The sequence below is a fragment of the Strix aluco genome, chromosome 1 (assembly GCF_031877795.1).
Source record: "Strix aluco isolate bStrAlu1 chromosome 1, bStrAlu1.hap1, whole genome shotgun sequence".
Taxonomy (NCBI): Eukaryota; Metazoa; Chordata; class Aves; order Strigiformes; family Strigidae; genus Strix; species Strix aluco.
In genome coordinates, this window is record NC_133931.1 from 131402544 (window position 1) to 131416961 (window position 14418).

A 14418-nucleotide genomic window follows, 5' to 3' on the forward strand; every position below is an offset into this window, starting at 1 on the left:
CAGAATAAGGCTTAGAAGTCAGATTTACGGAGTGCCACTGCAGTGCTTCCAACTACCTCTGAAAGACTTGGTGTTTGCATGGCAAAAGATCCCAAGAGCATCAGATGAATTATGTTGAGCTGCTGCATTTCACTACGGACTTGCCTGTTACCAGAAGAGCTACTGAGTAACAGACATCTGTTCAAAGTGTCTGTTTTTCTTATCCATTTCAAAGATGACAACTGTAATTATGTGGCGCTGTATGTCAAGGGCAAAGCACACTGGGTTCTCAAAAGCGTGGTTCTATGTTACCTTTTCTTCGATAAAGCAAGACTTCAAAAATCCAGACAAGCCACCTCATGCTATTTTCTGTCCTCTTGTCTGTGGTCCTATCTATACAGGATTCTGATAATGTTCTTTAGCAATGGGAGTTAACAGAGTAAATACCTTTTCTTCAGATCATGAGGAGATTTCCTGAGCCCTCAGTCATCTGCTTTTCACTACCCTGACCAGGCTAGCACAGAAACAGCTTTCATGCTGCTCAGGCAGAACTGCGGTTTTCTCCAGCTAATCCTTCTTGTCGTCCGAAGACAGCCTTCTCTTGGTCTGGCTAAGGTTTTACCTTGGGTAGTTCAAACAGCGAATACTGCTAGAATCGCAGAGTCTTGTTAATGTCCTAGTGTACATAAAATGTAAAGCAAGCTCCTTCAAACGCTCATGTAAAAGTGCTCATAAATAGAACTGCAATTAGTCTGAACAGAAGTACATTCCTGCTACTGCTTCAGACAGATTTCCAAGACCTGGATACAAGTTGTGACGATTGTCCTATGATAGTACATTGATGACCTGGCTAAACACAAACAAACAGGAATATAGTTTGTTTATAAGCACTGACCAAGTCTGCAGTGTGAAAAAAATTAAAATTGTGGATTTGATATTTTCCACGTTATAGGTAATTCAGTTCTCAGAAGCCTAGCCAAAAAATCAAAGTGGAGCCCACTTGATTGGCATTATAAAAGCAATTAAGTTACAGACCTGTCAAATATGTTAACATTTGGCTCTCTCTGCTCTACTTGTCTGTTTTGACTACTTGTAGAATCATTTAATGATTTACAGACCTTTCAAGTCTTAAGGCATGGTAGCTGTATTAAAACTGTGACCCATTATTTCTTGGTCACATCATAAATTACTGTGACATCATAAATATCTTCCTTTTTCTCGTAGAAAGCTATTTTAATTCCTGATGTGAGTTTGAGGCTTTTTTGTTTTGGTTTGGTTTTTTGAACCTGTACTGGTAAACACTAAAGTATTTTACTGCCAGTAAAAGAAGGAGTAATAGGAGAAAGGGATGTGTAATAAAATATAATTGTCAAAACAAATACATGCTTTAAACTGTAATGTATGTTCATATAAAATTTTGCCATCATTATTTCTAATAGGAAAGAAAAGAATATGTTTCAAATGGAAATAATATTAAATATATTTGTTGGAAAAAAATGGGCTTTTTAACAGTTCAGAATTGTTCAGTTCTGCAAACAGAAATGTGTTAACCTAAACCTATGCATCCCTCTTTATTTTACAGTTTGAAAGATTTCCTCTCTCTCTCTTTTTTTTTTAAGGGGAGAAGGGAAATGAAAAGGAAGAGGAGATGGGAAGCAAAAGAGGAAAGCACCTCTAATTTGTTATGGGAAAATATCTTTGGAAAAAGATTAAAATTAAATGAACTAATCCAAAAGGAAAATTCAAAATAGAGTAAAATAATATTCTGCATAACTCCTTACTGCTTTCAGGAAAGGCCAGTTTAAACAGGTATGACTGAGTGAAAATTTCAGCAAACTATTTTTCAAAACATCCAAACCTGCAAGGAAATGTGGGGTGAGGTCAAAGAAAGCAGGAACTCTATACCAGCAACTTCCCCACCCTTTGGTACAACCTCTTGTAAGGGCTATCATGTTACTGTATGCTGCCTTCCCAAACGTCATTATAAGGCTTAAATCTAAGATTAGCTGAAAATTAATCAGAGACAATTAAAACAGAGCAAGTGTTGAAATACAATGGGTTTGCAACTATGAAGTTAAATTTAAGTCCAGATCTAGCTGGGTTTTTTTGTACTGAAAGTTTACAGTTAGTTTAAATTATTTTCAGTATGCTGAAAATAATTACAATTACAGTGGTTCAGAGGAGAAAACTACACTTTAAAAATACCTAATTAATTATAGTATATTCTATTACATTATATTAATTATATTAGATAGCCTTTAAATCTAATTAATTTATTTAACAACATGAATTTTTACATAAAAAGAAAACAGCTTTAAATTTAATTAAAAAAATTTATTACGAGCTTCTGAACTTTTCTTAACAAGAAATGTGAATGTTGTGCTTTTACACAGGCAAGTAGAACTCCCTTTGAAAGTAATGGAAGTTAGATTCCCTGACTACAGGGAGAATAGACCTCTGAGAATAAATCTGTTAAAGGGTTCAAGAAATGTATGCCATTTGCTTTCAAAGCTAATATTAGTAATCATAAAGAAGACCATCATTACTTAACTATACGAAAACTTCTCCATGTAATAGCAGTCCTTCTTTTTTTTTTCCCCCAGATACACATGCAGAGATTTTTTTTGCTCAGTTTCATTTTACCCATAGCTCAGCCTTCCTTGCCAAACAGAACAGAATTTTATCAGATTTAGGTTTCTGAATAATGAAAGCAAGAATGACACCTTCAGTCTCTTTTAGCCTACAACTTAGAAATGTCTGAATTTCTGCAAGTAAGAGATCTAGGAAGTGTGGGAATTGCAGTCCATACACCCTCTACCTCCACTGCAATGCCACAGAGAAAATGCAGCTCAGATGTGGACTTATCTTTATTACTCTCTGAAACATAAAATAAATCTAAGTAGCTTAATAAAACTATTTGCACTGGATCGATTATTTGGCACAATTCATCTGGAATTTCACATCATATTCCTTTATAAAAATTGCTTCTAGACAGGATTTTGCACTTTCTAGATGAACTCCATCTTAACTGTATCTAATTTTTATGTTCCATAGCAGAGTTGAGATTGTCCAAGCAGGTCCAATATGTTTTAACTTTATTACGATTACTATAAAGTCTCTAGAAATATGCCTAAAATTGTCCTGACAACTTAAATAAAAGCAGATCTGTACAGGGTCTGTAACTCTACTGTGCTACATGATTTAAACTCGCTAATAGTGAGCACACACTGAGCAGCTGGGAAGGAAAAGACTGTGTGTGCTCAGAAAGAGAAGGGAGAGCAGAAGTTAATAAAGCAAAATGTTTTTGTCTTTTCTTGCTGAAAATTAAGCCTCCAATTTACCTATATAATTGTATTACTATATGCAGACAAGGCAACATACATTATATAACTATTTCTTTTTAGTCATGTTATAATACTTACTCTGTTTTTCTTAATATTTTGTGGTTTATGAGCACTCTTTATTTTGAATCTTTGCATCTCTTTCCCAGTTACTTCCAGACACACAATGTAAATTTGTCAATTAAACATGGAACTGCTTTAGTTAAGGAACTAAGCAAAATGACTCTCACCTAAAAGCTTAGTGTTAAAACGCAACACCTTAAAACCCCCAAAATAATACTTATGCCACTTTTACAGCGTTTTCAATTGGTTAATATAACTCAAAAAATAATAATGACCAGTGCTGTATCAAAAAAATCAGGTTACTTTTAATAGAAGCTTTTAAGCGACTTAAGTTTAAAAGAAGCAAGCAGCTAAAATTGGTATGACTAGCGATTATCTTTTATTTAAAATACAAAAAAAATTGAAAGACCATGGGAAAAAAGCTTACAAAAACTTCAAGATTATTGCCACCATAAAAAAAAGACTTCAAGTTGTACTTAGAGCTTACCCGAGATCATCCTTTTATTAAAGAATCCCTGAAGGTAGTTACAGCATTAGCAGAAATCAAACCTAGCATATTTGTGCACTTTCTCATTCAAGGAGGTTAAGTCGGATTTGTGGTTTAGATGCTCAGCAGATCCTAGCTCTGAACTATCATTACACTGTATCTTGGAACTGAAGTTTTTTAGTAGCCTAATAATGATAAGGGCTATATAGGATTCGCATGAGTGATGAAGAGTCCTAAATGCACAGCAGACCAGAATACATGGTGGGTGTCATCTGGACATCATCGTGCTAATCTGGAAGTTACATATATTTTTATGGGTAACAAATACCATAGTCAATAGTGAAATGTCTCACAAACAAAGGAGATGGAAATTTTGAGTTAATAATTTACATAACAGCCCTCCTTAAGATTCTGAATAAAAATATAATGGTTATACTTTTAATTATATTCTTGGGGGTCTCAAAAAAAATAAATCTCAACCAACCTATCACTTTCATCTTCACATAATAAAAAGCTATGAAACAGGCTGTTAACTGAACTAAGTGCCACGAGGTCAAGAAGTAAAAGATCTATTTTCTTCTTTCCTTCTTTTTTTTTTTCCAGCAGGGAAAACAGTTTACAAAACAGAAAAAGACTTGTTCAATGAAACAATCAGCTTTAGTTACAAGTGCAAAAGTCAGCCATGTGTACTAATTCTCCGTAATTATGATGCAAACCGAACTCCTTGGGGACTTAAAAGTCAAGCCTGGCAATGGTTGGGCAAACAGCAGAGTGGAGCTACTCAGGTGATACTGACCCCTTCAAAGCCCTTTGTGTTGCTGAACAACCCAAACCATCCAAGTATCTGCTCTGTCCTCCCTTTCTTAGGTATTAATGCTATACTGTACTCAAAGGGTTGGTATTTAAAACATTAAAATCTAGCATGCATCCCAGCACACAGCCCTTGCCTAAGCAATGAATACACTCCAAGGAAACAGAAGCACTGAAGAAGGAAAATCTAACACCTGTGTTTGTAACACAATCACAGCTGAGAATTAGATGTGGAGAGCGGAAGGTAATAGGGCAGGTGTCTTTTATAAAATTCATCTTAGTTGGCTGCCCCTTTTTAGACTCTTAACACATCATGCACTCCTGTCTTTTTGCCTCCCACATAGGTGATTACTACATTGTGAAATGAGGTAAAAATCCAAGACTGAAAATTTTCAAAAGCATTGAACAGTCTCCTTACTTTTTCTACAGTGAAATCACAGACTTCATGTTGGCTTAAAAGGGGACAAAAAGTTAGGCCAATATAATGCTGAAAGCTATAGGAAAAGGCCTGTCTTTGGCATCTCATATTTTATGCATATATTTACACCATGAGAGAAAAATTCAGCCCAAAAAACTAGGCACTACTTGTAATGAGTCTCTGTTGCTAGTCTGAATTGGGTTTAAAATTACAAAAAAACCCAAAGACCACCTGCAGAAAAGACAAGTTGCAACCTATCTACCTGGCAGTAGACTATGCCCTTAAGTGGAGCACTCCAGTTAAAAGAAAACTCAGGGCATTCTGCCACCGCACGTCTACTGCTACAACTTCATGCAGCATCTCATTGTTAATATGTATTTCAAATACCAAATAGGACAAGCCAATATCTACTGCATGTTTAAAATACGTCTCAAACCACCTATCTCTTAAAGCAGATCCTTAGTTTACAATGAACTACTGGCAAAAAGCTTGCTGCAGCATTCTCATGAATGACAGGTCTCTGTAAAGAGTGCTTTTTGTACTGCATTAAAAAATTCACAGCAGTCTGTAAAAATAAAAACTCTAGATCAAATGACATTTTAAATGAAAATTTTGCTGAATTCTCTATGGCTGCTATGTTCATAAGATGTTTTATTAGCGTAAGGGGCAAATACTTTTTACTCTGCAAGCACTTTATTGCATTTTTCCTTCATTTACAGCATGCTTTTTATTTAGGGCTTTAGAGACCCACATTCTTCTCTCCCTCCCCTTCTTTTTTTCTCCCCTGAATGCTCCTAAAGTTACAGAACAAGGGGATCCTACCTGGCAGTCTACAACAGGTCAGTGATCAAACAGAAGGAGCAGTGAGACAGCAGCCAAATCCTGCCCCATCTCCTGAGAATTACAGAAAGCCAGGGCTTCTCAGCCTGCAACGCAACCGAGCCACTGCACCCTGAGGCTCAGATAATCATAGTACGCTCTCTGCAAGCACATACAACACAAATCTCCGCACCTACTGAGGTTAAGACACAAGCATTTGTTTTTAAGTCACTGCTCACTGTAGTTTTCGACACAGGTAGAAGCTGATTGAAAATGTGACCTCATCTGTCTTATGACAGCAGAAACAAAGATAGATTGAAAATATACCAACATTGCTCTGCCCCAGTGATCAAAGGCGGTTTAAATAAACAGTGTTCTTTATCTGTAAAGTGCACTGGTCTTTGAACAACTATTCATTTTACCTAAAGTATTTACATTTGCTTGAAGAAAATCAATACACCACATAAAGTAAGCTGTAATATGGACAGAACTAGACCAAACTGTGAAGTACTATCATCTACCCAGTAATATACCAGTTGTTCATTAAGGTACTACTTTGTACAAGCAAAACACTCTTAAAAACTTAGTGGGTTTTAAATACAGCCTACATTCAGGAATGCATTATGCACTGAGTTAACATTACACAGCCTACGTCTGCTATGAACTCAAAGAAGCATGAGTAGTTTTTGCCATTTCACAAAGTCAGTATCACTGCAAAAAGTGAAAGTTAGTGGGTGCAATAACACATCAGGAAAGAAGTGACGTGGCAGAGTGGGTGCCACAAAGCAGTAACTCATTATTAACTTCTGGAAAGGTTAGCATGAATCTTCCTTAGGCCATAAGCTACAGCCAACATGAATAAAGACACATTCTTTACTAAGGAAACAAACTCTAAGCTGTGGGAATTATACAGCGCAGTTAAAAGGCACGATGCACAGAAACATTTACCCTTTCATCAAGAGTGGCTGGCCTATCTAGGAAAGAACTGAGATGCTCTAGTAGAGTCTGCTCTTGAACCGGATCTGTGGTTAAACAAAAGCCTTAGTCCACATAGTTAATCTTACACACTGCATTTTCATGAATCTCATATGAAGGAAATCAAGGATACTTACACAGCCACCAGCAAGAATTTCTGCAGCCAGTGGGACAGAGCCATCTTTAGTCATAAACTTATCTCTCACAAAATCATTAACCTTAAAAAACAAACATTTATGAAAGCTGATAAATTAACAGGTCGGAGAAAACAGTCATCAGCTGCAAATTCTGTGCAACTGAAAATGCAAATATATGCATGAAGCTACCAAACTAGCAGATATCAAACAAATCTTAGATTTTATACGAAATATTGTAAAGCTCACTATGTCCTTCTTTCTAACAAAGATTTGCAGCATAATTCAAATATTTGCCATTGAAAAAGATAACAATCACTAACTAAATAATTATCTGAAAATTAACGATAAAATAATTTCAGATTTTAGAAATGTTCACTAAATTTACAAATTTAAATATAATTTCAATTAACATCAGAAGGTTCAATAGTAAGTTTTAACACAATAGTAATTCAATTAATAGCATTCAGTACCTTTCTTTTTTTAAAATGCATACTAGTAGCTGTGGTGAATACTAGCTTATCAGTGAATAACCAATACATTACAATTGGTTTGTAATAAGAAATTCTTCAGTGCCTTAAAATCATGCAAGAAATAACAAAATTACAGAAGTAAAACATTTTGGAAAAAAAATGCATGCAAACAAGTTCCTTTCTTACCAACACCTCACTACATGATCATATTATCTCCTGTTGCACTAGAATTAAACATACAGGAAACATGTGGAGATACAAAAACAAAAGCCCTCCAAGTCCAATAAATAATTATTAATTTTTGCTAAGAAGTGAAACCAAAGGCCTGCACTACTTACAAACAAGCAGATGAGCTGAACAAGTTGAATAAGCTTTTTATATTTTGCGAGTCTAAAAATAAGTTTTCAGTAAGATTCTTAAAACGTACATATATATATGTATGTATCTATCTGAAAGTGACTTGTGAACATTACAAGGGCATACAAGTCAGATATAAACAGTTGCTTTGTGCTTTTTGTAATTAAGTTTGTATCAAGCAAAAATCACAGAATCATAGAATTGTTTAGGTTGGAAATGACCTTTAAGATCAAGTCCAACCTAGCTTTAACCTAGCACATCTACTCCTTTTAAATACCTCCAGGGACGGTGACTCAACCCCATCCCTGGGCAGCCTGTTCCAATGATTGACAACACTTTCAGTGAAGAAATTTTTCCTAATACCCAATCTAAACCTTCCCTGGTGCAACCTGAGGCCATTCCCTCTCATCCTATCACTTGTTACTTGGGAGAAGAGACTGATACCCATCTCGCTACAACCTCCTTTCAGGTAGTTGTAGAGAGTGAAAGGGAGTAAGCCTCCTTTTCTCCAGGCTAAACAACCCCAGTTCCCTCAGCCACTCCTCATAAGACTTGTTCTCCAGACCCTTCACCAGCTTCCTTGCCCTTCTCTGGATGTGCTCCAGCACCTCAATGTCTTTCCTGTAGTGAGGGGCCCAAAACTGAACACAGTAGTCGAGGTGCGGCCTCACTAGTGCTGAGTAGAGGGGGAACCACTTGAACCACTTCCCCAGTCCTGCTGGCCATGCTATTTCTGATACAAGCCAGCATTCCATTGGCCTTTCTGGCCACCTGGGCACACTGCTGGCTCATGTTCAGCCAGCTATTGACCAACACCCCCAGGTCCTTTTCTGCCAGGCAGCTTTCCAGCCACTCTTCCCCAAGCCCAAGCGTTGCATGGGGTTGTTGTGACCCAAGTGCAGGACCTGGCACTTATCCTTGTTGAATCTCATATAACTGGCCTCAGCCCATCGATCCAGCCTGTCCAGATCCCTCTGTAGAACCTTTCTACCCTCAAGCAGATAAACACTCCTGCCCAGCTTGGTGTCATCTGCAAACTTACCGAGGGTGCACTTGATTCCCTCATCCAGATCACTGATAGAGATATTAAACAGAACAGGCACCAATACTGAGCCCTGGGGAACACGCTACCACTCTTAACACTCTTAATATGCTGACACATTAAGGATAAAAATCCTTACACACTAATTGTAATTAGATGGACCTTACGATGTGGAGAAATGTGAAAACAATCCATTTGCAAACTTACGGTAAGTTTTATGGCCTTCTCTGGTGCTACTCCTAATAGCTGCGGTAACAGACCTGTAGCATGGAAATAGAGAATTCAATGCATCAAGTAAATTGGTATTAACTAAACAAGTAAAAAAATATATGTAGAGATCACCACCTAGAAATGGGCAATTTTTACAGCAATTGTGTGTTCTTATATTTAATGAGTACTTAAACATTCCGTTTTGAGAACAAACTTTGTGCTACCACTTCAAGTGCTATCACTGCCTATACATATTTCTTTAGCTTTTTTGAATCTGTGACATGAGCTCACTTCACGCTCAAACACTAATACAGATTTGCCAACTGTGTTTTAGTACTCTGTGCTAAACTAACATTTACTTTCTGCACCTTCACATAAAAGTTAAGAGTTTCTAATTAATTTTGTGAGATACACAATGCTTCTACTTCAAAAATCACGTGTGCAGTACCTTTTTCTGGCAAAAACAATGGCATTAGGTGGCAGGACCCAAGGGGATAGGATTCAAAATAATGAAAAACATTCAAACATGTATGACTGCATTCTTGAGCTCTCTGCCCAGCTAACTCACCAGTTCTTAAAAGAAAGGAAGTTATGCTGCTTTCTTCCCTGGTATGGAATTTCCTATTCTATTTTGTTAGAAGTGATGCGCTACAGAACTGAAAGCGGGAATCTCCAACTACCAGCTTCACTTGCTTGAAATGAACGGTCGATATTTTGTAAACTTTTGGACAACATAACCTAAAAATATGCAAAGCTTACCAGCTAAGCCTGGGACTAGAATGGTGTTGCCAGCTTTCATCAGGAAAATGACATTGGGACACCATTCAGAAATGTGAGAAAATCACTTCAGCTAGAATTCCTCGCAAAGACCCCGTTTGTTTTAGTAGCTCAGGCAGCATCTTTGGGTACTTTCTACAATGCCTGACATTTTCACCTCTCCATGATTTCAGTTTTTGGGGAAAAGACAACAATTAAGGTTCCACCTGTAAGAGCTAACTTGCCGAAAAGAATTCTCCCAAAGAGCTAAACATCAGAATAACAAAGAGAAAAAAGTACATGCATTGGATTATTGTATTCTTCCACCCTGCTACCATCCATCAGCTTATACTGGTTACTACTGATGTACTGAATAAGGAAATGACAATGGAGAAGAACACCATTTAGCTTATGGTAGCAGGAGGGCCAGCCATATTTATATATTAATGCCTTTAAAATTTTGCACCTGTATTAGCATTCTTGTTTTTCAAGTGTCAAAAAGAGTAATAAATTGCATATACCCTGACGTACATATACACCTAACATTTACCCAAGACAGCTATGTTGAATAATGATCATATGGCTTAATACTCAAACAAAAGAATACAGTAACACTACATTCACATACAGTTGTTTGGAAAAAAGATTCTGTAGAGTAAGATGAATTTCAAAATTTGGATTTCTTAAACAGTTTTAGTTGCAAAGGTGACTTGAATCCAGACTTCAATGAAAAACCATTAAGACAGACAGAATTGTGTAATTAAATACTACATTTTCTGCAGCACTCTGAAGAAAACACAAGGATTTTTTCAGTTTTAGCCTTATACAGGCAAAATTATCTTTGCAACAGCTATGATATTTACATCTTGCTATAGGGCATGTGCGGCTTCATATAGACATTATGGCTAATGAATTTCTCTCTTCAGAGATTAAAAAAACATCCCATATATTTTACAAGCACACTACCTGACCCTAAACCTAATCCAGTAGAATTAGAGCAGGTCTGTAAACAGGTATGTAATTCCAAAACAACCTGGACATCATTAATTTTAAAATCACATATATTACTACACCTAAGCCATATATAACATGACTTTGAAGCTGTATTGTATCAAATACAAAAAGGCACTCTAAAATATCAAGATATAAAATCATAAAAATAGTTCAGTTGGAGACCTGTATGAGCCTCCAGTTTTGGAAGCAACACAGGCAGGACAAATCAAATTCATTTTCACTAGACTGATTTGAAGATGACCTTTTTACCATTTTTCATCTCCTAAGACACTTGTAAAAACACAGGAAAAACATGTTTATCTTAGTACAAGTTGTTTTTTTCCCCCCTCTGATCCATTCCTTTTGCACTCAAATCTGAATGGGACTGTTACATCTCAAAAATTTTCCATAAAACTTCAAAGTAGAAGAGAAAGATTAAATAGAATAGGTAGAAGTTACAAAAAAAAAAAAACCACCAAAGAAACCCAATTGAACAACCAAAAACCCAGAGCATTTTTCTCTATTTCACACGTGATTTTATAGTATAAAAGTGCTTTGAAAGTTTAATTACTGATAATGCTGTGTATTTTTACTGCAAGATAGCATACAGTACTCTAAAAAAGGTAGCATTAATTTTAATACTAAATTTTATAGCTAGGCCTACTGTCTCCAGCAGCTTAGGGAAGTAGAGCGATTCTTCATCTGCTCTCATATCAATGTAATAAAGCTATCTGTAAGTGGTACCTGTGCATTCTATATGTTATGACCATCAAAACTAAATTCTATTTTCTTTATCATTTTGGTGGGAGCCCTGAAACACCGTTGAAATATTTCTGAATGTGATAAAGATGGTAAGTTTTGGAAGAAAGAAAGCACATCAAGGGACACATGAAAATGTCATTTTTCTGTTGGGGTTATCCTGACATGTTGGAAATTCTTCAGTGTTACTGTGCATTAGCAGATCAGCAATATGACACATACACAGATGTAGGACAGGCTTAGAAATGTCTGACAGCATCTTAAAAAGGTATGCCTCTTATAACATCAGAGAATAACATTTTACACATAAGCAGCCTGCTAGTATAGTACACAGCAAACATGCTATTCAACCCATTTTTATATATCCAAGGTTTTTTAGTAGCAATTACCATGTACCACTTTATATCTGACACACTGTCGTAGTAGGACTCTATGGGAAGGTGAAGGTATATGCACGAGAGCTCCAAGAGCTGCATTCAGTTTGCAATGTCATATAAGTTACTTTCTGAAATCAGTCTAAATACGTTGTGAATATACAAGCAATAGCTCATCCAGCCCAGCCGTAGTGATGGCATTGAGTAAAAAAAAAAAAAAATCTTATTTGGCCAAAGTATTTTTTCAGACATCTAACAATGAAACTTCAGTTTCATGCTGTACTGTAATGGACGTCATTGTCCCTTCATATTAGAAAAACCCACTGACTGAAGGACTTGTTGCTCAGTCTAGGTAAAATATTTGAAACCATTTGGACATCTGATAGAAAGGCGGTAACAGAATACTGCCAAATTTTTCTATTACAGGATTCACGTGAGAAATTGGACAACTGACCAGCAGTTGCCATTCAAGCACAGCTCCCCAGGCTGGAAGTGGGGTATTTCTTGAAGATTTTATGCTTTGACAGAACTTTGGATAGGTGTAGGCTTTTACCTCCGGCACTTTATTGCATACTTCCGGAGGAAAGTTTCTGCCACAGTCTTGTATCATTAGCATGGGAATCCATCAGTAATATTGCAGTTGGATGATGAATGAATGATTAATATCTAAGATTAGATGGCATCTGGAGTCACTGCAGTGCTAGAAGCACCATCAGAAGAAATAAAACAAGTTCCTTAACAGCTAATGATCACAGATGACAGTCTTCAGCAGCATTTCCTGCCTTTTTCATCCTCTAGGAGAAGTGGCATTAACAGCACGGCTACTGAACATTTTCAGGAGCTACATTTTATCTCTGGCACTTAAGTTTCCTGTAGAATCTCTACCAAGTATAAGTGAAATCTCTGCTAGATGCACTGCTTAAGACTGTGAAGCATTCTGTGACTCATCAGATGGACTTCTGATTAAAATAATATTAAGAAATGTAGGTGACCTCATCAGTTGGAAGAGATGTTGACAAATCACCGTTTACAAAATTTTCTTTTATTTGCATATATATAAATACCTGTGCATTTCTAAATATGTATTTCAGATATAAATGTAGACATAACAGTAAATTATAGATATATGAGATGAGTATTCTCTTCAGCCATGCTGAGAAAGAGACAGATGACAAATTTATCTCAGATGTACAGTCTTAAAAAAAAGAATGAATCTAACAACACAGCATTCAAATAATGCATATCATATTCTACAGGGGTTTATATCATGTTTGTTGGGGTTTTTTTAATATCAAAGTATCTTCTTGATGGAAACACTGATTATCCTTAGAACCCAAAATGACATTAAAGAAAATTTAGTACTCTCTTTATATCCACAAGATGGTGTAATTTATCCTTATCTGAGATGGTGGGTTAGAATATGGTGGGTTTGCCCTTTCCAAGTTTAGAATAAAATAATGATATAAAAAAAAAAATCAGTTCACTTCACTGGATGGAAATATGCGCCTTGTATTAAAAATATCATCTGAAATGGCTGAGTTCAGAGTAGGGTTTACAATTCCTACTTGCTTTCTTGCAGTACATCATGACAGAGAGAACACTGCTCCAAATGTTTCTACTATATGTTTTTTATAAGGTTTTGCATCACTATTCAGCTAAGCAAGAGAATTCTACCAATGACTACTCCCTCCTCCAGTGGGGGAAAAACCCCACATTTACTTAACTCTGAATGCACCACAGTGTAAGAAAGAATACCAGTTACTGATGAGCAGCAAAAAGTAATGTATTCTATAGTTTGTTTTACCTAGTGTAGTACTTAAGACTAGAATGAGATGCTGTAAATTTACTGCATTAAACTGGGTCAATATACTAATCCATAAAATGTTCCTTTTAAATTTTCTTGTCCTCTCAAGCTTAACCAGAAACTTTCATTCTGCACTCAGTTGCTCAACTTTCTCCAACATCATCTCCTTAGAAAGCAAGCAACAGTCCAAATTTACAGAACTGCACAGGGGAAGCTCCACATTTTTAAGGAGTTTTCTCTATTTGACTTTTTAAAAAGAGAAGTTAAATCAGGGTGCACTTTAAGTAGAGAATCTGTAGAAATGCAGGTCTCAATTTGCCTCTGAAACGATGCTGTCCTTTGTCATCACATGATTTCTACTATATAATTCAGAAATGAGATTACTGTGCTGGGTTTAGAAGATCAGCTCCACCAAACTGAGATTTCACTATTCAGTACTCCTTGGAAGACTGAGAAGTAGTAAAGGGGATGGGGAACAGAAGGATGAGCTATACTGCTGAAGGTTCATAAAGTTCCCCAAATTTGGCAACAAAAACAATCACTCTAGAAACACAACAAGCAAATGGAGTTAAGTATACACATCTATGAAATTCCTGAGGGTTTTTTTTCCAGGTGAAAAAATCA

General features: G+C 36.4%; 1 protein-coding gene across 3 annotated transcripts in view; it reads right to left on the reverse strand.

The window, feature by feature from the left end:
- The window catches only part of SLC25A13 (solute carrier family 25 member 13), a 102447-nt gene that overhangs the window by 23328 nt on the left and 64701 nt on the right, over positions 1-14418 (reverse strand). For all 3 annotated transcript variants that reach the window (XM_074836158.1, XM_074836169.1, XM_074836148.1), the window contains 2 exons: positions 9106-9158; positions 7030-7110 (listed from right to left, as the gene is read on the reverse strand). In XM_074836158.1, the coding sequence (XP_074692259.1) occupies positions 7030-7110; positions 9106-9158 (134 nt within the window). The remainder of the gene's footprint in view (positions 1-7029; positions 7111-9105; positions 9159-14418) is intronic.